The sequence below is a fragment of the Perna viridis genome, chromosome 6 (genome assembly GCF_037379345.1).
Source record: "Perna viridis isolate PV_CMFRI_1.1 ecotype Kerala chromosome 6, ASM3737934v1, whole genome shotgun sequence".
NCBI classification, from domain to species: Eukaryota; Metazoa; Mollusca; class Bivalvia; order Mytilida; family Mytilidae; genus Perna; species Perna viridis.
The window spans coordinates 37304567-37330757 of NC_142450.1; the positions used below are offsets into that span (position 1 = coordinate 37304567).

Here is a 26191-nt window from a genome sequence, read left to right on the forward strand (position 1 = left end):
ACCGGCCAATGGCCCGTATGGGGAGGAATGCATCCAGAAATCTTCACAAATTGAGTACCAGAAACTTTGGATAGGCTAATCATCTGTTCGGGAGTTAATAAGTGATTACAGAAACACAGCTACATTTGAAGAGGCCTTTCACTTTGAAGAAGCATGATGTCAGGTGGCGAAAGCCGAAAGAAAAATATCGGATAAAGCCTTTAATCCTAAATCTGTAACGAACATTGCAACTTGGAATGTGCGATCAATGAACATGACTGGCAAATCTCGAAATATTGCTTGGAAAATGTAGAGATACAGCGTCGAAATATTAGGAATTGCTCAAATAAGATTGAAAGACACAGGACAAGTACATTTACCATCTGCAAAGACTATCCTATACTCAGGACATGTGGAGGAGCAGGTCATTTATTCAGAGAGGGTAGCAATCATGATATATGACAGAAGACACTAATATGATGACATATCACTCAACATCATTCAATGTTATGCTCCAACCAACGATGAAGATGAGTAAACAAAAGAAGTGGTCTATCAGCTACTTGAAGAAACAATCAGAAAATGTAGTGCGAGAGACATCACCATCGTCATGGGAGATATAAATGCAAAGTTAGGAACAAACACCGGCTTTGAAGAAATAATGGGAACAAAAGGTATAGGTGCTATGAACGAGAATGGAGAATATTTTGCAAGCTTTTGTGCCACATACAACCTGGTAATTGGAGGAACCGTCTTTTCACATAAGCACTGCCATCCAGCTACATGGGTTTCTCCAGATATAAGAACAGAGAACCAAATAGATCATGCATGTATTTCCAAGAAATTCAGAAGAAGCCATCAAGATATTAGAGTCAAGATAAGTGCAGACGCACCAGCAGATCACCATTTACTCATTGCCAATATGAAACTTAAGTTGAAGAAACATGAAAATACGGGACAAACGTCTAAACGATACGACCTCAAGAAACTGAAAAACGAAGACAAACAGGCAGAATTCCAAATTGAGGTCAGAAACCGATTCACCACTCTAAAAAACATGGAACAAGATCTAATGTCCACTGAATGCTACTGGAAAGAGATGAAACAGATACTAACACCATCATATGAGGCATCAATCGGAAGAAGAAACAGGAAACACCAAGAATGGATATCACCTGAGACATTTATTAGCATTGATAAGAGGAAACATCTGAAGGAGAACCTTAATAATAGCAAGACAAGACCAGCAAAAAGCAAAAAATAAAAAATAAAAAAATTTTTGTTAAATAAAATAAATAAAAAACAATACTGAAGCAGATAAGGAGGTGAAAAATAGTGCTAGGAGAGACAAAAGGGAGTTTGTCTCTAAAATGACATCTTGGACAGAGGAAGTAGCCATGAAGAACAACAACAAAGCCCTGTATAATAAATAAAATTGCTGAACAGTAAGTTCAAAAAGTCTACTAGATCAGTGGAGGATAAAGAAACACCCTAAAAACTTAAGAAGAGCAAATGAGGATATGGGTTGAACATTTCAAAGAAGTTTTGAACTAACAACCATCAACTCGTGACGCAGATATACAACCAGCTACAGAGAAGCTACCAATCAACTGTAGCCAACCAACAAAGGCTGAAATCAAAAAAGTCATTAGGATCTTGAAAAACAAGAAGTCCCCTGGTCCAGATGATATACCAGCTGGAGTAATTAAAGCAGATCTTTAAACACAAATGTTACATGACTTAATTGGCAAAATCTGGAGAGATGAAGATGTACCACAAGATTGAGAGGAAGGACACCTTGTAAAACTACCGAAAAAAAGGTGATCTCAGCATTTGTGATAATTACAGGGGAATACTGCTTTTGTCGGTACCTGAAAAGGTGTTACATAGGATAATTTTGGAACGAATGAAGAATGCTGTTGACCAAAACCTGCGAGACAACCAGGCAGGATTTCATCAACATCGATCTTGTGCAGACCAAATGGCCACCTTTTCCTTGGCCACAATTCCTTGAATTCAATTCATCATTATAATCATTGTTCTTAGACTTTCAAAAGGCTTTTGATAGCCTAGATAGAGCTGTGTTATAGAAACTTATGGGGCATGATGGAATTCATGAAAAGTACTTCACAATTATAAAAAATACGTATACAAGAATGCAGAGTCGAATATTGCATGAAGGTCAGCTACCAGACCCTTTTGACATCACAATACGGGTTAGACGGGAGTGTCTGCTGTCAACGCTCCTATTCCTCTTAGCAGTGGGCTGGATCATGACTAAAACTACATCCAACAGAAGAAACGGCATCCAATGGACACTAATGCAAAAACTAGTCAACTTAGTTTTTGCCGATGACATCGCTCTTCTGTCTCACAACCACCAGCATATCGGCGATAAAGTTTCTCACTTAGAAAAAGAGCAGATGTTACTGACCTTAATCATCAGCACAAGAAAGATAAAGTGTTTAAGATAAATACAAACAACCGTACCAGTCTCAAAGTAAAAGCAACGACTCCTTCACATACCTTGGCAGTGTCATGGACGGTCAAGGAGGCTTGAAAAAGACACCAAAAGCAGAATATGAAAAGCAAGAACAGCCTTTAGAATGATGACAACCATTTGAAGAGCAGAAAATATCATTAAATACCAAAATCAGATTGTTCAACTCCAACATCCTATTATATGGCTGCGAGACTTTGAAAACAACAAACAATCTCATAAATAAGTTACAACTGCTGAAGATCAGATGGCCCGAGAAAATCATAAATGTGGATATATGGGAGAAGACTAAACAACAACTTCCTATGGAGTCAGAACTGAAAACGCGGAAATTGCGCTGGATAGATCACACCTTACGAAAGCCAGTAAACTTCATCACCAGAAAAGCGTTACAAAGGAACCCTCAAGGGAAAAGAAAAGTTGGAAGGCCAAAAGACACTAGGGGATGTAATCTACAAGCTGAAATGGCAGCAGAGGGTTATAAAGGTTATGGAAAAGTAATCAAGGGAACCATGATTCTGGCGGAAATCAAAAGACTGTAATCCAGGGACAAAGAGCAGACATGAAAAACAGACACAAACAACAAAGAACATCAAATAACCAAAATAATACATATAAAGTAACAAATGTAAATGAGTAACTCGGACTCCACTAAAAACTAGGAGCATGGACCAGTTGCACCGGTAGGGTAAGCGTCCTGTCCTCTGCTTTTCTAGAAACACCCGCCGAGTTGCTCATAAAAATCAAGTCCATGGTAGACGAAAGAGGAAAGAAAACTATGACACATTGAACAAATCAGTTTTCAGGATGCAGATGGATATGCCGTGACGATCCATGATGATTACCATAAAACTTCTGAAGTGGTGATTTCAATCTTGTACCAACAAAAACCTGTTCCAGAAGCCCAATTTTAAGTAGTCTAACGCGATACAAAAAGTCTGCTTAGTTACAGCAAGCTCTTGCAAACGTATGAGTTGTGATATGAAAACTCCATACACAGGTGCTGAACGGATGTCAAGATATGAGGCTGACCTTACAGTGTATGTAGTATCCTTTATCTCAAGTTCTTTGAGATAGTTGCGATGTATCAAATCCCCGAAATTAGGATTGTTTAAAAATAATACGTCATCTATATAGCGGACACTGAGATTAATGGATCTAGCCAAACGATATTTTTCTTTCGGATCAGATCAGCTATAAAGTCAGCCTCATAAGAGTGAAGGAATAGGTCAGCAAGTAAAGGAGTACAATTTGTTCCCAATGGAATGCCGACCGTTTGTTGAAAACACGTCCACCACACTGGACAAATATGGTGTCGATTAAAAATTCCAGCATTTTGTAAACATCTTCCTCTGTATATTTGGAAGATGATTTGGAATTACTTCTTACAAAGTATAAGGAATCTCTACAAAGAACTAAATATTTATATCTAGGTGTACCATCTTTTTTGGAAAAACAACGATGTATAATGTTTTAAGTCGGGATTTTAACTGAGTATAGGGATTAGGAATATACAGTGTTGAAAAGTCATAGGTTTTAATGCTATTATATTCAGATAATAATCTTGACTGTCTCCAAAAGATCTTTCGAATTTTTCAAGATCCACATTGAATTACCACGGGATTAACAAGTGTTGTGGTATGACTGCAGACCCTCTTTGATAGTTGTGAGCATAGACGTTAAAAGTTTTGAAAAAGGTTTGATGGTACATTTTGCAAATCCAGCTATGAAACGTTGTTAGTATGGATTCTTGGAGTTTAGGAATCTAGTGTACATAGACGGTAAATCACAGTCATCGTCCTGGGTAGAGAGACCAAAAGAGGATAGCACAGATTTATGGTTTTCCACAATCTCTTCTTTGGACAGTGTGGTAGCAGTATAGCTCTTTTCACTGCTATTATTTTCTTCGTCTACCTTTGATAATAAACATTTGATGTAAAACGTTTCGCAGGCAAAAACAATGTTGTTTTGGGCTTTGTCTGCAGGTACGACAAAATATTTGTCATGTATAGTAGACAATGGGTTTGCTACATCGGGGTCTTTGAATCGAAGGAAAGAAGGAAAATCGTTTATCTAGATCCTTGAATCTCAGTTTCCGCTATATAGATGACGTATTATCGTTAAACAATCTTAGTTTCGGGGATTTTATACATCGTACCTACCCAAAACAACTTGAGATAAAGGATACTACAGACACTGTGAAGTCAGCCTCATATCTTGACCTAAACTTTGAGATCAATGTTAATGGAAAACTATTGACCAAACTATACGACAACCGTGATGACTTTTCATTCCCTATTGTCAACTTTCCTTTCATCTGTGGCAACATCCGTTCAGCGCCTGCGTATGGAGTATTTATATTACAACTCATACGTTATGCCAGAGCTTGCCGAAACTACGCTGGCTTTTTGTATCGCGCTAGAACTCTAACAAATAGGCTTCTGGAACAGGGTTATGTTGCTACAAGATTGAAGTCATCACTACAGAAGTTTTATGGTCATCATCATGAATTTGTGGATCGTTATGCTGTATCCATCTGCACCATGAAAACTGATTTATTCAGCGGGCCGTAGTTTTCCTCTCCTCGTTTGCCTACCCCGGACTTGACTTTTTATGAGCAACTCGGCAGGTGTTTCTAGAAATGCAGAGGACGCTTACCCTACCGGTGCACCTGGTCCATGCTCCCAGTTTTTAGTGGAATCCGAGTTGCTCATTTGCTTTTGTTACTTTGTATGTATGATTTTAGTTACTTTATGTTCTTTGGTGTGTATGTCTGCTTTCCATATCTGGTCTTTGTCCCTGGATTGCATTCTTTTGATTACCGCTATAATCTTAGTTTCCTTGATTACTCTTTTGGATCAGATCAGCTGTAAAGTTAGCCTCATAAGTGTGAAAGAATAGGTCAGCAAGTAGAGGAGCATAATTTGTTCCTACTGGAATGCCGACCATTTTGTCGATCAATAGTTCCAGCATTTTGAGAACTTCTTCTGTATATTTGGAAGATGATTTTTAATTGTTTTTTTTTTTTATTTCAAAGCATGAGAAATCTCTACCAAGAACTACATATCTGTATCTAGATGTTCCGTCTTTTTTTTGAGTAACAACGATGTTTTTATAATGTTTTTGAGTCGGGATTTTAATTGAGTATGGGGAATAGAAGTATAAAGAGTTGAAAAATCATAGGTTTAGTGCTATTGTGTTCTAATAATCTAATAATAATAATCCAAAAGATCTTTCGAATTTTCAGTGTCCACATTGAATTAATACCACTACGGGAGTAACAAGTGTCATGGTAGGACTGGACACCCTCTTTGACAGCTCTGAGTATAGAAGTTAAAAGTTTTGAAAGAGGTTCGGTTGTACATTTTGCAGATCCAGCTATGTAGCGTTCTTTGTATGGAATCTGGTGGAGTTTAGGACTCCAGTACAGGTAGATCAGAATCATCGTCTTTGGTAGACAGACCAGATGATAGCACAGATTTACGGTTTTCCACTATCTCTTCTTTGGAGAGTGTGGTAGCAGTATATGTCTTATTGCTGATATCATTTTTACGTCTACCTCTGATAAAAGACATTGGATGTAAAACGTTTTGCAGACAAAAACAATGTTGTTTTGGGGCTTTGTCTGCTGGTATGACAACATATTTGTCGTATATAATAGACAAGGTTTTTGCTACATCGGGGTCTTTGAAAATAGATGTAGCGTTGACACTCATTGACCTACTTAAAACTTTCTTCCGTTTCAAAATCAAAGACCTCACAGCCTTTACCCACTCTGACAGAGAATTAATGTCTTTTTGTTGTCGTTTTATCCATTTTCTTGCGTGTTCCACGGTATTTGGGACCTTTAGAAAGGACCTTACAGAGAGATTCGTTTTCGATGATGTTTGAATCTCACGTAATGACGTAATCACATTTATGTTATTGTTATATTGGCTTGAGAGGTTTTCTATACTTTTGATATTGTCATTGCACCCGCAATGTATTGCAGTACCTAATCTGCATATCCAGTATTCCTCTCTTTCCCTGCGATAGCTTTAACTTAGGACAGGACTGTTCGTTGGATGCTATTTTTTCAAGAATGTGAACTTTAATGGAGAGGATTGAATGATTTTACCCCATATCACACTACTTATATTCGATTTAGAAGAAATCATGATTGTGTATAGACAAAGTGAATAATTTTAGCCTCAAAATTGGAAGTTAGTAAAGACCTGTTTTGTAGCTGCATTTTACAAAGCCTTGTACGTTTCAAATGGATTGTAATAGACCCTTTTGCGGTAAGTTGGCGAGCATGCTCAATATACACTTCCGTGAGGTAGAGTTTGGGTAGAACAAAAGAGTTTTCCTCTCGGAAGTGTATATTGAGCATGCTCTACGCATGCTCATCGACTACCCCAACGTTAGCACAAAAGGGTCTATGCAAAAGGGTCTAGGCACTACTGTCACTGATATCATCTCCAGAAGGTCCATGCTTTTAGGAGAATGTTGACATTTTTTACTGAGGAGTTTATACTGTTCAGTATTATAATCGACAGCTGTCACAACATATAGCATATTGTTAGGGTCGACCCTGCCCATACATATACCCTCGAAATGGAATCTGATACGGGACACCGAATGGGACTCTTGTGGTTTTGTACTCAAAATTAAATTCTGTTGAACGAAAATGAGTACAGATTAACAAAATTTATAACATACTACAAATTTAAATTTTGTCGTACAAAGTAATCTGTCAGTGGACGAAAGATACTTTTGTCATGACAAAATTCAATTTTGTATCACAGATTTTACTGTTGTTACCTAATTTGAATATTGAGTAACAAAAGTCAATTTTATATACAAATTAGTTTAGGTTGAATTCTGTGAACATTTTTTGCATACAAAGCTGAGAAATATTATGACAAAATTAAATTTTGTCACAAAGTTCAACTTGTGTTTACAAAATTGAATTCTGTCATAACAAAATCAATTTTGCATACAATTTCACACAAAAAGTCAAAATTGATTGTTGTGACACAATATTGACTTTTGTGACACAAAATTGAATTTTGTCTCACAAAAATTACTTTTGTTATTAAATTTCCATATCAGGTAACAAATGTCACTTTTTGGGGCACCTGGTTCATGCTCCCAGTTTTTAGGGGAGTCCGAGTAGCTTATTTGCTTTTGTTACTTTTTACTGTATGTATTATTTTAGTTACTTTATGTTCTTTGTTATGTATGTCTGCTTTCCATTACTGGTCTGACCCTACCCATCCCTCTCTTTTTCTAGTGGCAATCTAAATTTGTCGACCTTATTGCGCTTGTGTCCCATCCCTTTTTCATTTCATCATTATCATCATTTCATGTCATGTTCATTTCATCACCCCTTTAATGTTCATCGCCTGAATATAGCTGAAATATTGCTGCTCAGGCGTTAAACCCCAACAATCAATCAATCAATCAATCAACCATTTCTGGTCTTTGTCCCTGAATAACATTCTTTTGATTACCGCTGGAACTTTGGCTGCCTTGAATACTCTTTTTTATGCAAATAAGTTAATATTTGCATACCTATTTGACAAAATTGAATTTTGTCATGACAAAAATGAATTTTGTCTACAAAGTCATTCAAAATTGAAGTGATCTTAAAACAAGTCTGTAACAGTTTTGTACGACAAAAATGATTTTGTTATGACGGAATTCAATTTTGTGAAGACAAAATTGATTTTGATTACAAGGACAAGTCCCATTCGGCGCTCCGTATCTGAAACGCTGTTGTCTTCGATGAGTCGCAAAATCTGGTTGCTTCTTGCAACATTTTTATTACTGCTTCCATTGACGAACTATTACCACTCGTTTGTTTTGTTTGGCTTTTCGTAAAACTAAGTCGTTGCGTCCTTGATTTCAGTCAATCAAAAATTAGCTCAGCCGTTTAACCGTAAAGCGTCCTCTCGACATTTTGTGAATGGGGCCATACTTAATTGTCCCCCACCCATATTTTTTTAATGTACGCTTCGAGTAATGATAATTAAATAAAATAAAAACGGCTTGATAGTAAAACACCAAAAAATATATAATTACTTAATAATAGCTTCGAATTCTATATTGGATGTGTAACTATATATTGGCATTTATATTAAAATATTAAATACATTTTTTAATGTTAAGTTTTATTTCTTTTCGTTCATATAAATGCAAGATTTTGTATATTTTATAGTTGAAGAAAAAAATATGTATGCCTATTGATTGATGGTACAGTACATATTGTTACATTGATAGGACATCGATGATATCAGAGGCCGAAGCGACATTTCATCAACCCAAAAGTATTTTTATACGTATTTTAGCTGAACTGCCTTAATTAAGAAAATTGTATGAATAACACACGAGTATATTTATATCTCTACAAAAACTTAATGTAGTAAGAAAAAAAACGGTCTCGGGGAAAAAATATCTAAAAAAAAAAGAAAAGGAAAAATAAGACGCAATAACTTTATTCCTAAATTGAAGATTTTTATTGTTTACTATAAAAAAATCTCTGCTTAGGTAGTGAAAATGTCGCGTTAAGTAAGAAAATTTTGATTGGTCAGTAAGTGGGTCAGTACAACAAAGCGACAAAAAAATATTAGTAATTTCCGAAAGTCACAATATCATCTTGACAGAAATTTTAAAAATATATTTTTTTAAATATTAACATAAGAATCTTTTGCCAACTAATGCTTTTTATTTAATTCTATTTCTGTGTACGCTTGTTCCCCTCAGCTTGTAGAAACTATTCATGTTGGACGTCAAGGGAAATTATAACAATTTCAGAGGTAAATTTAAGTAGCCAATCAACGTACACAAATTATTCATTTCCTGTTATGGCGGCATCCTTGTGTCGGTATTGTAAGTAATGTTTTGGTCTAGATATAAGTAGTTATGCGAATTTTTCCACCTCATCGATCCCGACACACATAAAAAAATAACGGCATGTAGCTATCAGTGTTAATATTCTGAACCCTTTCTCCATTATATGCTTATTAGTGGTACCTAAATTGTTTACTCGGCGTCCGCACGTTCTGCGCAAACGACCGATTTATCTGTCGACTTTAGCCACGATGTCTTGTATGTAAGTTAACCTCGACTGAGTTATTTTTAGTATATCCCTATATCATTTAATCCAGTATGGTTGTTGTTGTCAAAAGCTTCGATTAGGGTCATTGGTAGCTAATGAACACTGTCTTAATGCTACATTGTACCTGTGAAAGGGTAGTTTTCTTATTGCCAGCAAGTTATTATTGCAAGCGTATTTTTTCATCCTTCCCTGTCTAACTAATTTGATTACAAAATGGCTTACAGATTGATTATATGCCCCTTATGGGAGCTTTAATGGTTGTACTATCAACTAGGTTCTGCATATTTAGTTATGACCAGAAAAAGCATCAATATCCGTTGTGTACCATCAGTTTCAGGAGCTTGAAAATAGCATCATTGCAGCTTCATTTGCATATACTCTGCGATTGAACAAAACCAGTCTTGGAAAATATGTGCTAGTTTTGATGATTAAATACAAATCGAATCATACCTTTTCCAAGATATGGTTGGTCATGACAGTATGCAGCCCAGATGTTACGAAAATGACGTAATAAGTACAGTGTAATACAGATAATTCTTTGGTACTTAAAAATTGTGAAACAATAACGAATCAAAACGAAAAGAATCGAAACTAAACAAAATTAAATGATACATGCCTTAACCAAATGAAATAAAAGAAATCTGTAAAGATGTTCTGCAGTTTATATGAACCATAATGTTTACCTACGTCGTACAACTGGACTCAAAGACACTTCAGACCATGACAATCCTTAATTCCTTACAAATACCAGACATTGCTGCCCATAGACATTTTTGACCATGTCAATTAGGATAATGCATTAGGCCCCCCCCCAAAAAATATGTCTGTTTCGGGTTTCTCGACCGACCCTAATTTTTTCTCCTGACCCTAATACATTTTTTCTCCAAAATTGACAAAATCAGTAATTTCCACCAATTTCCAATATAATGCGGATCATTTCCGGTAAAACTGAAAGAACGTTAAAATCAGGTTACAATAGCATTTGAATAGGAGAGTTATTTATATCACGTAAATCCAAGCGTAAATACAGTGTACTTATATTTTGTTCAATATTCCTGCAAAAAATAAGTGTATTGTAATAAGATATGATTAATAGGTGTGTATGTTAACAATTAAACTTGCTATTTTACAAATATAGGCTCAACTTTAGTCTGGAAAAAATAAAATGAAAATGCCGACATCATATTTTTGGGAGGAATGTAACCCTAAACAGACATATTTTTTTTTGGCCTTAGGACAATTAAAACCGTATATCATTACAAAATTTACCATATTGGAAGGTTACAAGAATAGTATATTAGAACTGACAAAAATGAACAAAGGTGTTTTTAATTAATGTTCCTTTGGGAGCATAAAACGGTTTCACCTTCCTCATATTATTTTTTTCTCAGAAATGGGAAAGAGTAATAGAGACAATATACATTTGGTATTTAACATTACACTTGTCATTTTTAGTGTTCTGAATGTCCCGAGATTTGCCTCTGAATGGCATCAGAGAAACAATGAAATTTTACACTGTGACATCATAAATCATTAAGTTTATGGAGAATTCAGTATGAATAAAACATCTTTTTCCTCAATGATGTACACTAGTGTAAATTGTCTATTTTCAAAGTGAAATAATGTTTTGGTAAGTGGTAGACTGTTTTACCTCAAACCCTTAAACCATCCTTTTTTTATTTTGACATTGATGTGTAGGGTTCAGGTCAAAACAAAGTTGTACACGAAAAGTCAGATAATGGACCCTTTTTTGCTTACTGTAGAATAGTCGATGAGCATGAGTAGAGCATGCTCAATATACACTTCCTCAAGGAAAATCTTTTGTTTTACCGAGGCCCTACCTCTCGGTATTGTATACTGATTGTAACAGCACCTAACAGGTTTTTTGCATTCCATTACATTCCCTGAAAAAAGTTTTGTTAACTAATAGTAGAACTTAATAAATGGACTAGGGTTACAGTCCCTAGTATGGTAAGTTGAGTAACCCTTTAAGCTGACACATTAGTAAAGATTACATGTGCTATAATTTGTATTTAAAAACTTCTTTATTTCAGAAATAACAACGAAGATGCCAAGATCAAATAAAAGAGGGGCAGCAGGAGATACCTCTGGTCCTTCACGTAGAAGTTCAAGAACTCCAGCAAAAGCTGAACCTGAGACAGTGAAAAAAACTAGAGGAGCATCAGCTTCAAGTGATGCTTCACCAAGTCCAGCTAAATCTGCTAGGAAAGCTAGTCCTAGCCCAGCTCCAACTTCCAGGTAATAAATACTACTTGTTTTAAACTTGTGGTTCTACAATGAAAAAAAGAATGGATATGGTGAAATGCAACAAATACACTAGCATATACCTTAAATCTAAAAAAGTGATTTTTTTTACATTTAGAGGTCATCATAAGATCTTCAGCAAGTGTAAGCACACCTTTAAACATGCTCTGAAAGACCTTGACAACAATAGAGTAATAATTTTTACAGTAATTGATTTGGAATCTTTTGTTATGAACTTCCATTTATGAAACTTTCACAGATAACTTTCTTGTTTCTGACAATTAGTATTTTTATAAGCCATTCCCTTATAACTGAGGCAAACACGTTTTGGGAGATTATCAGATGACAAGAATCCGTGTGTCTGTTCGTTCCTCAGGCCACATATCTTGAAAGTCATTATTTTTGCAAAAAATTTTGATTAAAATTTGATTCAAAGATTAGACATCATATGAAGATGTGTATGAATTCAGATTATTTAAGTAAGGTCTCTGCAAGGGGGGGATTAATTATCATAAGGGTTTAACTTGATGCAATCTTGATGTTGTTTTTTTCTTGTTTTTTTTTATTATTTTACTTTCAATTGTTTGCTTATAAGATTTCTAGTTTTTGTAATAAGGCCAAAAAAAATTTCTGTTAAGGGTTACATTCCTCCCAAAATAGGGTAGGTTGGTTGGCATTTTCATTTTATTATTTTTTTTCATTTTATTTTTTCTCGACTAAAGTTGAGCCTATATTTGTAAAATAGCCTCATGTTTAAGTCGTGAAAGTGTATGGTTTTATGTAGAAAGTTCAATTTTTAACATACACACCTATTAATTATGTTTTTTATTACAATACACTTATTTTTTGTAGGAATTTTGAACAAAATATAAGTACCCTGTATTTACGCTTGGATTTATGTGATATAAACAAGTCTCCTATTCAAACGCTTTTGTGACCTGGTTTTTAACGTACTTTCAGTTTTACTGGAAATGATCTGTATTACACCGGAAATTGGCGGAAATTACAGATTTTTTCAATTTTGGAGAAAAAATGTATTAGGGTCAGTCGGGAAACCTGAAACAGACATTTTTTTTTTGGCCTAAAAGTTGAGGTTATTTTGTTTAAAATCAAGAATCTATTTATTTTGTTTTTGTGTAGAGGGAGGGCTGCAAGAGGAGCTTCAAAAGCGGAAGATTCAAAGAACAAAGGGCAAGGTATGAATTATTTGGAACTTAAAAATGCTTGGCAGGTTATTTTATGTGCACCACATGATTGAGGTTAATTTTTCATTGACTGTGTCCATTATAAATTGTAAGTGTGCTTAAGTATGTCAAAAACTAATAATGTGCCACATTTGTCCCAAGTGTTCAGGGTTCAACCGTTGCGGTTGTATCATACTTCTCTCCCTGAAGGTTCTTATTGTTGTTTATATGTATCAAAGTACAGCAGTCCAAAGAGCCCTTAAGTGTTTCCTTAGAAAGAACTTCAGATTAATTAACTATTCAAGCTTTTGGTTCTCTCTTGTTTAAAGCGGAAAAAAAACTTCAAGAACTTATTCATAAAATATTTTTTCAATGTGAAATTTGATGTGAGTTTTATAAATGATTTATTATGAATACTATAGGTTTCCTTTTTGCAGGTGACCAGAAAGGTCGTGTTACCAGAGCTGTTGTTAAAGAGAAAGAAGAGGAAACTTCAAGGGGGAGGTCAAGTTCCCGCAAAGCAGAAAAAGCTAAAGAACCAGCTGCTTCTGGTAGGACAAGCAGGGCAAAATCTGGTACTCCTAACAAAGCTGCTAAAGCCACTCCACAGAAAAAAGCTGTCCCAAGGGGAGGTCGTAGTCGAAGTGCTAGAGGTAAGAAAGTAGAGGAAGCTGAATCAGAAGAAGAGGTTGAGGAGGAGGAAGAAGAAGAGCCTGAGGAAGAACCACCTAAAAAAGCGACCCCTAAATCTACCCCAAAAGGTCGCGGTAAAACACCAGCAAAGACACCTACTCCAAAGAAAGATACAACTCCCAAGCAAACTGGTTCTAGAAGTAGGAGTAGGGGAGGTAATCAAGATGTTACTTCTCCAACTGTTGTGTTGGAAAAGATGGATACATCTGATATGGGAGGTGACAGAGAAGAAACTGAAGTAAAAAGCCCGTGGAGTAGAAGAGGGAGGACTTCAGAAGCAAAAGCTACACCATCACCTTCAAGAAGCTCTAGAGGAAGAAGAAGTGCTCAAAAGGAAGAGGAAGAGGTGGAAGAAGAGAAATCTGAAGAAGGCAGTGAAAAAGAACCAACTGTTGAAGATCTTGAACCTGGAAAAGTTGAGGATTCTGCCAAACCAGAAGAAAGTACAGAGCCAGAAACAAAAGAAGAAAGTGCAGAAACTGAAGAGGTCACTGATAGCAAAGATGAAGAGCTTGATGCAGATAAGGAAAACAACAAAGAAGATGTTGCCAAACAAGGTGAAGATGAGGCAGTTGAGACAAAAGAAGATAAATCAGAACTAGATGCAGATAAAAATGCAACAGAAAAGGAAGATGAAGAGAAAGATGCACCTGAGGAGGTTGTAGAAAAAAACTCACCTGAAGAGGTTGTAGGCAATGATGCACAGGAGGAAGAAAATGTAGAACAAGAACAACATGAGAAGGAAGATGTTGAAAATGATCACATGGAAGAGTATACCGGTACAGAACCAGAACCTGAAAAGACTGATGAGCCACAGGTTGAGGAACAGCCACAAGTTCCAAGTATAAACATTACAACAGTCCCAGATGCAGAAGCCTCTGATAATGAGACTGCATCATCCACTGCTGTTGAACCTCCAAACTCTGTACAAATATCAGAGGACTCGTGCAGTGTTGAGGAAGTAGAACTTGCTAAAAATGAAGTTGTTCAGGAGGCTATGGAGGTAGAAGCAAATGATAATCCAAATTCTAATGTCAATCAGGTGGATGGAGAACAGAATGGAGATGCAGAATGTCGAAAGAGAAAAATTGAAGAAGTGGATGAAGTTGAGGAAAATACAGATGCAAAAAAAGCTTGTGTGTCAGAAGAGCAAATTCAAGAGAATGGTGAGGCATTTCAGCCTTCTGATGATAATGGTGGACCAAAAGTAACACAGTATGTAGATGATGCAACAATACGTAACACTGAAGAGGATTATGTTATGGTAAATCCCTCTGATGTGCCAGCCAGTAATAGTCAAGAAGTGTTGGAAAGTTGTCCACAAAATATGGTCACTAACATGACAGAACAGACAAATAGTATTCAATCAAATGGACAAAAAGATGGACCTGTGTTTAATAGGAAATTCATAGCTAATGGAAATTTCAATATGGCAAATAGTGAGGTGTTGAAAAAGTTTACTGTTGTAAGTTATAACATTTTAGCTCAGTGCCATTTAGAGAGAAATGACTATTCATTTACATCACCTGAATTTCTTAAGTTGGAAGCTAGACACCAAAAGATGATGTCAGAATTTCAATATCTTGATGCTGACATTGTGTGTTTGCAAGAGGTTGGACCAAGTTATTTTGAAAATACATTGAAGCCGGCAATGAAAAAGTTAGTATGAGTAAAACTAATAGGAAAAGCTTCTGAATTCTGGTTTTTAGCCTTAACCGTAATTTATTTAATATATTTATATGATGAAAACGAACTGCTTTTTTTTTTAGATTATCAGTTGAATTATTTTTTCTGTACATGTAGGACTTCAATTGATAAAAAGGTTACTGAATTCTTGCTTGTGACATCAACTGAAGTCAACTTTCACTAACTTCAGACTAGGGCTCATATCTTTCATTTCACAGTTAATTTTACATGAAGATAACAGAGTTTAAAATTTGAAGTATTGAGAATTACTGTTTTAATTTTACAGGTATATGTTTAGGATTTTGTTTTCTTTACAAGTAGGTTTGGAAAATTAATACATTTATATACATGTAGAATATTCTGCATCCAAACAAATAATTATTTTTTGGAGCTATTATTATCCTTCATCTTTCCATTGAATCTTGCTCAGAATTCAAGAGTTTTGTTAGGAATGAGTAATACAGGTACAATTTAGTGTTTGTTTGATATACAGAGAGAATAGATGTGGTAAATAAGTCAAAGAGACAACAATCCCACTGGAATGAAAATGTCAGCCCAAGGCCCCCCATTGGTCTTCAATGAATAAATGTTAGTCTTCAAACCTGCTAATTTTCAAAAATAGTACTTTTTTCTATTATTAAAATTCAACTTCAGAGTAAATACAATGTACATATATGTATCAGTTTTAATTTTCTTTTATATACCCCACTTATAGATTTTGATCAAAGGGAGATAATCCAACTAAAGGGTTTAGCTTGATAAAACCTTGTCAGCTCTACTCTTTCAAAACCACAATAGATTTGTTGAAACGTAATAGGTAGTTTGTACATCACATGTTGCATGAAGGAATATAGTTACTATTGGAGGACTTTGAAGGGAGATAATCCAACTTATGGGTTTTACATGTTAAAGCCTCACAAGAGCAACTCCTCCTTGATAGCTCAAAGGATTTGATGAAACTTTATGGAAAGAAGGGCATCGTATGTAGATGTACATGAAGGAATAAAGTTACTGTCTGAATATTCCAAAAGGGAAAATTTAACTTAAGGGTCATACATTTAACTGCATTTGAATTTAGGGTGGGTATATTCACTTGGTGAGTTTGGTGACCGTATTTCTATTTTTTTTCATACCTTTTGTTTACCAGTCACAATTTTTTTGGTAATTGCATGACTTGCTATCTGAATGGGTTTTTTTTCAGCATGGGATATACTGGTTTGATGGTAAAAAGAACACAGGACTACTTTGATGAAGGAGAAGCCACGTTCTGGAGGGAAAATAGATTCTCATTAGTTTCTTCAGAAATGCATATTTTGTCTAAACTTGCAGAGAAGGTATTGTTAATGTTGTAGGGTTTTATAAATATTATCTCTCACTTTTGCCATGACAATTAAAAGCATAACCAATACACAGTGCAACTGCATTTTTATCATCACCTGTTTTGAGGGAACAAAAGCAAATGAATACTAGGTATCACACAATTGCCAGAATAAATCTAAAACTACATCAATGATATAGGAAAGAAACTCTTGCTATTAGTTGGCATTATTTGTCAACAAAAAGTTATTTCTACTATAAAATATTATTTCCTTTTTTCATGTACACTAATCATACTTTAGGAAATAGATGATGCTGGATTAGACACAGACACTCGTAGAGGTGTTGTTGACTACCTGGATAAGCCTGATGTTTTACTCCTAACCCAACTCCGGTGTAATAAAACTAACAATACCGTAACAGTTGGTAATATCCATGTACAGTGGGGCAAAATGGAAGTCCCTGATATTCAGTGTATACAGGTAAGTTAAAAAGTTACAGACCTAAATCATGCGTTATCAACTAAGAAAAAAGTCAAACCCATTGTTGAATAAAAAAGTTACTTGGATTTATGCCTGCATCAAACAAAGGATCAGCATAAAATTAGATAATCATATATGTCAAGCAAACTAAATTGAGGGTATTGACTTATAGGCATTGATTTTATAGGTCTGGATTTATTTTGTCTTTTCACTGTAAGATGAGGTCACATTTATTTAGTTGAAAAATGCAGGTACATTTTGACCAAATAGCAATGTGAGCTTTTGTCATCACTTTTTGTCTGTCCATATAAAATCTGTGTTGAAACCATAGATCCAAGGTAGCTTAATTGGTACAGTCATAATTTTTTTTTTCAAGAATGTATTTATATTTTTATTGGTACATGTATGTGTAAATATATTGAACATATCACCATGGAGTATCATGTTATTAATTTTGTATGTTGTCTTTTCAGATTGCTTGTGCCATAAAAGCTTTAACAAGTTTAGCTAGAAATGATGCTTCACCCCACATTTTATGTGGTGATTTTAATTCTGAATCCACTAGTCCAGGCTATCAGTTAGTAATGGAGGGATATCTGTCTGATGATATGATTGACAAACTACAGGCAATTGAGAATGTAGAATTACCTGATGGGACAGTAAGTACCATGTTCATTAAAAAAGACTTTTAGTATTATGGCCCCAGTGCCATAAAACTTGCAAAAGTACTTTGTCTGAGAAAATTCTTATCTATTTGGCAGTATCATTTGGAAAAGAAGAACAGTAACCATTTTTCTTCGAAATTTAAATTATTTTCACTTCATTAAGTACCTAAATGGTTTGAAATAAGTTATTTAAAAAGTATCCAAGTACTTACCACAGTTTCCATGATTTGAAGTTTACTGCTGTCTATTGCTCTAGTTGGACAATAAACCAGCCTGTCTAGTTGGAGAGTTCCTTCCCTGTGTTTAAAATTAAAAAATGGTCAATGTTGAGAATGTGAAAAATGACTATAGAACAATAAGTAGGTCCAATTTTTATCATACCTGTGGGTATTTTGTGCTTTCTTCTATGGACCAAACCGTCAATTTCAGTTTGCAATAAAAGAAAGTTTTTATTGAAAATATAAAACTTGAATGAAATCCATAGATTAAAACTACACAACTGAAAAATGAAACCTATGAATAGAAGTATTGCACAGTAAAATTGACTTTATCAGGCATAGCAAGACATTGCTGGAGTGGTTTTGGAACATGCCATTGAATATGTTAATTCAGACCTGAGACAGACATAGTTTTGTAAGGTTCATTAACTATTTAGAACTGTACATATAAGTTGCATGGTTCAACAACTTAATAGCGGTGGGCATTGTACATGAATAGTTCAAGGCCACCAAATCTTTCTAAATAATCTAGTAACTCTTTCATAGTATTTTGTCTCATAACATTCCATTTGAAAATAACTGCCACAGTGGTCTCAGGGAAGTGCACTTGCCTCAAGTTGGGAAGTTGTGGGTTCCATCTCTAACCAAGAAACCCAAAACTCCAAAATTGGTAATGACTACTATTTTAGCAAGCACAGAGTATTTTGAAGATAGAGTAACGATAGTGTGTTTGAGTGTGTTGGCATCTCTACCTGCTGGTTGTTGGCTTATTAGAGCTTACACAATTAAATTATTATTCAGCGTGTCTGACTAGTATATAGCTGGGTATGTTGGATCAGTCAATAATTTTTGTCCTGAAATGCATTAAATATCTACCAAAGGACATTAAACAATAATCAATTCATTCATTTGAAAATACAAAGTAATGGAAATACACTATTTCTTGTGTTTGATACCTTATAGTAACATGATGATATTAATCTGTTAGATATGTTAGTCAATTTGATACATCATTTATCTTTGTAGAGAAAAGCCTTGTTTAATCAGTTGTATAGAGCATTCCAACATCCATCATCTAATATTAAAAGTTCCTATCTAACTGCAGTGGTTTGTATAAATTATATTTATTTTGATAGAAATGATCTTGATTGGTTGAAAAGTAAGCTGTAATTGAATATAAAAATTCATCAAGAATTGATTTGTTTATTCAATCGTAATTCTTTCAAGATATGGGAGGTAACCATTAAAGAAATGTTCCTATGTAATTTGGAATTTGTGACCCCTACCATTTTAGAGTAATGGGCCAAAAAGGGTAAAAATAGGTGTTATATTAAAACCCATGTAGAATGTTTGTTTGTCTTCCAATTTTGATTGTTTTGATTGTGTTCATTATTTAATTCTGGTGAACAAATGAATCAAGCAGATTTGATGTGTATTTGCTTTTAAGTTTTAAGGGGTCAAATGGACCAAACTCTAAGAACTTCTTTATTTTTGTCTGATTTCAATTTTTTAGCTCATCTGCCTAAAGGCCATGTGAGCTATTGCCATCACTTGGCATCCATCAATGTGAACAATTTTTCAAAGCTCTTTTCCTCTCACACTACTTGACCAATTGGAACCAAACTTGGTATGAATGTTTCTTGGGGTATCCTGCATAGAACTGATGTGGGTATTTTTTATCTGTCGAAAAAACATGGCCACCATTACTAGAAATAGGGGTCAGACAGTAGTTTTTCTGATGTATGTCCAAAACCATTAGGTGAAAGTGTTCAGCATGATGAGATTTATCTGAGGTCACATGCATAGAACTGATGTGGGGAGTTTTGGTCCGTCAAAAAACATGGCCGCTGTTACTAAAAATAGAACATAAGGGTCAGGCAGTAGTTTTTCACATATATATATCAAAAACCATTAGGTTTAGCTAAATTAGCAAAAGTGTTCAGCATGATGAGATCTATCTGATGTCAAATTTTCATTTTAATCCATTAAGCCATGTTGGAGTTATTGCCCCTTTTCAATGTTTCTTTTTTGCTATTTTTAATGTTATTTCTTTCAAAAGTCTTCTCTCCTCTGACAATGCTTTACCAATTGAAACCAAACTTAGTACAAATGTTGCCAGGGGTATAGAACTGATTTGGGGATTTATGATCCATCAAAAAACATGGTTGCCATTATTAAAAATAGAACATAGGGTCAGATAGTAGTTTTTTGTGTATATCCCCAAAATCGTTAGGTTTAGCCAAATTCTTTCAGTAGCTGAAACAATCCTTATTATTTGGACTACAAAAGTCTTCAGGTTTAAAAGTTGTCAGACGACTCCTTTTAAGGGTTATTGCCCTTTAAAGGGGAATAATGACAGGTTTTTTTTTTGTTTTTTTTTTTTTACAGTTTTCAGCCAATATCATGAAAACTGTGATAGATAGAAAGAAACTTTCACTTGCTGAAACGATCCTTATGATAAGTCCTACCAAAGTCTTGAGTTAAAATTGTTGGACAACTTCTTCTTAAATGTATTGCCCTTGAAGGACAAAATTCAACCAGATGAGCATTTCAGGCTCCTGGGAGCCTCTTGTTGATGTTATTTCTTTTAAAAATTTCCTCTGACACTACTTGACCAATTGGAACTTTCATTGTAACTTGGTATTAATGTTTCATGGGGTATCCTGCATAGAACTGATATAGGGGGAATTTTTTGATCTGTCGAAAAACATAGCCATTGTTACTAAAATTTTTGCATGTTATATCTCCAAAGCTAATAGGTTTTGCCAAATTCTTTCAATTGCTGAAATAATCCTTATAAGGCTTACAAAATTATTGAAGGGATCAAAGTTGTCAGACAACTCCTTTTAAGAGTTCCTGTTCTTGAAAGGTGAAAAATTATGGTAGTTTTTTGTTTTGTTTTTCAGTTTTCAGCCTAATTGATTATTAATTACCGCTTGAAATTATGACCTATTAATCAAACTAATTTCCCGCAAATTTCACACCTGGGTGCCCACGCTTGACATGTTAACGATTTCGAAACACTTGATGATCTAAGGCTTCAGAGCAATTGAAACACCATTCAATAAAAATAATTGGACACAAAAATCCAAATATTATATTAATTCAGAAATACTGTACATAATAATATGCCGTGGAATAATATGGAATAATATGCCGTGAAAAACAAACCACTCGACTCGGATCTCTGCTGACACCTACAATATAAATGTACACATCTGACCCTCGACTTGTATGGTAAATTTGACTTGTCTATGTTTTTTTTGTCGATTTAGGTCAAAATTAGGCAATTCGACTTATAGTCCGAAAAATGTGGTATATCAAGCTTGAATGATGTGTCTATACTTGCCCCAACTGTTCAGGGTTCCACTTTTGCAGTTGTATCAAGCTATGCTCTGTGAATCGTTTTATTTTATGATATTCTATGATTACTAAATTATTTCTGTCCTTTTGCCATATATCACAAAGCCACCTTGTAAGATATTGTTTTGATGAACTCCCTGTTGAAACTTAAGTGTATGATTTATTTGCAGGGAAAAGAGCCTACTGTTACATCATACAACAGAGTAATGAGGGCAGCAGTTGACTATATCTTCTACAGTGCAAATTGTTTAGAAACTGTTGGAGTGCTAGAAGTTGCTCCAGAAAGGGCCATCACAGAAACAGGGGGAATCCCTGACCCCACCTTCCCATCAGATCATGTCTCCATGAAGTCGACATTCTCATTTGTATAAGTAAGGATTGTAGTTACTAACCAATCAGATCTGTATTAAGTTATTGCTGATATGAATTTTACACTTGAGTCGTGTTCTAAATGTAAAATCTGTTTTGAAACCAGTATATTTCTACTATCAATAGTTAAACTTTAAAATTTTAAAAAGATTCTGCATTTTTTCATTCAATGGTCAAATGTTTAATTGTGTATTTAAGTAAAGAGGCAAGAAGTAAAGTAAAACAACATCTAAATTGAGAACAGCATTTTTTTTTTATGAAAATACAGATTTGTCATAGGGTGTTTTCCTCCTCTTGTCAAAAGAATATTTCATTTAAAGTCATTTAAATTACTTATTTTCTTCTCAAGTACAAAGTAAACACATTTGTATACATGTATTTTTGTGGGTTAAAAATTAAGAGATTAAAACACAACTAACTCGATAATGAATTATTTTTTTATTATTACTATTTTTTTTAATTATCCTTCAATAAATTATATAATTTTAAATATTCCATCTATTTTAGACTTATTTCACAGAGGTTAAGGGAGGACAGCTGTGTATACTACAGTATTGTGACTTGATATAACAGACATGATACTGGTGATTGTGAAAATATCAAAATTTTGTGTAAACTATTCAAGGCATCTATTGATATGTTCAGGTTAAATCATTTTATCCAGAATTTGATCTTGTTGAAAATTTAATATTTGTTCATTTCCACAGTATCTTTCATGCATTTCACAATTTCTGTTACTTTCTGTTCAAAGAGAATAGAAATGTTTTTATAGATAAGTGGTATATAAATATGTATGGGCATAAAACAGCAAGAAATTTTAATCTTCCACATTTCATTCTTGTTAATTTTCATTTACACTCATGGAATCAGTTCAATATTTCATGTAAAATAAAACTCATTATTTTTTGTGCCTGATGTACATAATTTCAAGGTAAAGCAACATAATCAGACATTTATTTTGTATGTATAGTTCATCTTTCATGATATTGTTGATCTCTGATAAGTCAGGCCAAATATGAATGTATTTGCGTTGTACATCAAGTTGGTGCAAAAATTATGATATTGCATCTCCAATGTTGTCTTTTTTGGGGAAAAACGTTAATACACTTTCATAGTAAATAAATATTTTACTTCCTTATTTATTTTATATAGTGAACTAAATGCAATATTTTCCTTAATATCACAAACCATTATCTAATAGCTTTGTTTGAAATAATGTTGCTAACTAATTTTATCTGATAGTTTTATTTAACTCCACCATTTTTTCATCGTTTTGATTCCATGAAGACTTCAGATTAGTCCAATACAATCAGTCCTGGAAGTAGTGACATCTAGTGGCAGCTGACTATTTGTTTTCGATGAAATGCATTCTTGAATCACAAATAATCCTTCATAAAAATATTTTTTACTGTTTTTTGAGAGTTTTTGACATCAGTTCATTTAATGATAAAAAAAAAGAATCTATCAAGGGCGTTGCATTGGAAGCATTGGTTGTGAAGGCTATAAGTTAGAAACAAATGTTTGAGGTTTTTCCCCTTGGTATTATAGTTGGTTAAAAGAAAATTACCAGGATTTAAAGATTTTGTTCTTTTTCTATTCCAAATTTCCTATAGTCCTTGTGCCCTTCTTATTTTGAAGTAACTACAGACTTTGCCATATAAATTTCTGACAAGCCTGAACTAAAAAAAATAATGAACATATATTTTAATCATTGGCATGTTCTACCAGCCCACTTGCATTTTTACCAGCTATGGCTGTTGGGCTGGTGGTCAATTTCGAAGACTGTAACTGATGTGAATATTATTTTAATTGCTGTCACTGAATTTTTATCGGAAGTATTTTAATGTTGGTACAGTTAATGTAGTTAATGTGTTAAATAATGATTGTAGTTTTTACATTATTTTGTTGCCAAGTTCTTGTTATATATAACTTGAAAGTGTTAAATGTTTCTAAAAAAAAAATTAATATTTATTTTGTAATTGCAGAAGTTTAAATGTAAATATTTGGAAAAAGTTCCACTAAATTTATTCTCCATTTGTTATTCTCTTTGCATTAGTACAATATTGTTTCTCTGATAAACAAATCTTGCAGTGTCAAATTATATTGACTGTGTTTCATTTACTCTAGATAGAAATCCTTAATTTCTCTAGTTTTATATATCATCATACAGAGTAACAGTGGACAGTCCTGTGAAAAAACTAGGATGTTTTGAAAATTTGTGATATCTGTCATTTTCATAAAAATGTCCCATAAAATTTTTGAATAGCATCACAGCTGACAAGAGTATACTATTGGTAAGATTTTGATTTACATGTAGCTAGTGTGACATGTTACATGATATTGGTGACATCAAATCTTTCTTTCCTTTTAATTCCAGGGAAGAATATTCATGACTTGAGGCAATGAAGATTTTATTCAATACTTTATTTATGACAAAATGTAATAGGAAAAGGTTAACTGCACAATTTATTGATGTGATTTGTAGATTGATGAAGGGCTACTTCGTTGTTGAGTAAGAACACACATCTTCAGTTGCATATTTAATGTTGACTAAAAATTCCAACTATAACGTGTATTAGATTGTACTGAAAAGAGAAAACGAACATCAACAAACATGTGGTTTATGTTTAATGGAGGCATGAAAATATTTTTCATACAATTCAAATTAAAAAAAATATTGTTTCAGTATTGCAATTGTTTTTTTTTAGTTTTGTAATGAATTGTCCGTTTGTCTCAGTCTTCATCAAAATCATATTTTTGTTACCATGGAATTGATAAAGTTTGTCTAATTTTACTATAGCTATTCTGCTTACCCTTATTTTTTTCTATCTTTGCTTTTTACTGTATCATTGTGTTCATCTGATAGGGATGTATATGGTTTTAGATGTTCATCAATTTTGTTCACCATTCACCACTGACAGACAAGGGAAGTAATCAATAAAATGCTCCTGGTACAACAGGGAGCAGTACAAGGAATAATTTATAATTAAGTATTAGCAGTAAAATGGAAAATATGAAATATGAACATGCTTCTATGTACGTTAAACAGGCATGATTTTCTTCCGCTTTAAAGCAAAATTTTTTTTTTTTTCAAATCTAATTTACTATATATTTATTTCAGATTTCGACAATTTCCGCTTTTTTGGTTGGTACTTTAAATCCATGTCTGGTTAAATGTATAATGTAATGTACTTGAAAGAAGGAAAAAAGTTAAAAACAAGAATCCATGCTAATTAAAAAGTAGGTAATTCTGTATATACTCTAGTCAGTAGATTTTTTATCTACTAATCCTATGAAAGACCATTAACATATTGATTGGTTTGTCAGAGGTGAATTCAGGTGAAAATTCATAAATTGTACAGAGTTATATTTTAGAAATCTTAGGTATATCTTGTTTATTGAGATGTTCGATGGTCATGCCAATATGTAACCATTTACACATTAAAAAGGCATCTTTGCTATTTGTTTCTCACTATATGATTTGCCTACTCAATCTTTTGGAAGTATGAAGTTGCCAGTCAATCCATGGCGTATGGTAATTTAAATGTAGAATGTATATGTAATTGTTGGTTGAAGAACTAGTCCTTATATTACTCATTATTTTCGTAGTTTGGTTTCCACCTTTGTGTAACTGGGGATACTTGTGTTTATTTGTTCACATATTATATCTGTTAAAAGTATTATTCATTACAAATGAAAGCAGAGTCCTTGCTCTCCACAAGTCCTCCTGAATTATTCTTACACTGTTCACTGAATTTGAATGAAACTTGTAACTGTGAATGATGGGCAGGATATGTAGATATGCATGAAGCAAGTCAATTACTGTAAAATTCTCACAGATGTAGGAACTTTAATGTAAGAGTTTAACCCATGTAGACCTTAAATAGTTATTTTTTTTTACAGTACATACACAGTTGTAGACTTGTAGTACTATTAACATATGTGTATGAAGGAATATAGTTCCTGTCTAAAGGAGGTTCTTTTAAGGAGAAATATTACCACATTACTCTTTAGTCTGTTCCATTTGAACAAAAGATTCCTACTATGCTATAAATATGTAACATATTGGGACAATTGTGTAGTAGTCCTTAAAAGTTTGTTCATACCAATGAAGGCTGTGTTACACATCATGGGCACGTTTGCATAAAAGCTTTTTCAATATATTACATATTCATTTCAAAGTGCTGATTTCAATTAATTACCAAGCCCCAGTTTCATAATAACTGAAACAAATCTTCGTAGTAATAAACCCATGTAGATAACTTCCTTAACTTTAATTAGGACTGCAGCCAGACAACTAGAATGTTATTGTATAATGTTTCTGGTATTTGATTTATAGTTTAATTGTGCAGAAAATAAGCAACAAAA

At 33.9% G+C, this 26191-nt stretch overlaps 2 protein-coding genes across 2 annotated transcripts; both read left to right on the forward strand.

Moving 5' to 3' along the window:
- The first annotated feature begins 589 nt into the window (after positions 1 to 589).
- On the forward strand, positions 590 to 1243 carry LOC148614801 (protein CFDP2-like). Its single transcript, XM_088590472.1, has one exon. It carries the CDS (start codon positions 590 to 592, stop codon positions 1241 to 1243), a length of 654 nt encoding a protein of 217 aa, XP_088446598.1.
- Positions 1244 to 9256: 8013 nt separating this feature from the next.
- LOC148614802 (uncharacterized) lies at positions 9257 to 25284 on the forward strand. The gene is made up of 10 exons (XM_088589189.1): positions 9257 to 9352; positions 11636 to 11840; positions 12987 to 13042; positions 13468 to 15382; positions 16611 to 16743; positions 17029 to 17208; positions 17682 to 17867; positions 19118 to 19198; positions 21625 to 21825; positions 22331 to 25284. The coding sequence occupies exons 2-9, from the start codon at positions 11650 to 11652 to the stop codon at positions 21823 to 21825; spliced, it is 2943 nt and encodes a 980-aa protein (XP_088445315.1). The 5' UTR covers positions 9257 to 9352; positions 11636 to 11649; the 3' UTR covers positions 22331 to 25284.
- Positions 25285 to 26191: the final 907 nt, after the last annotated feature.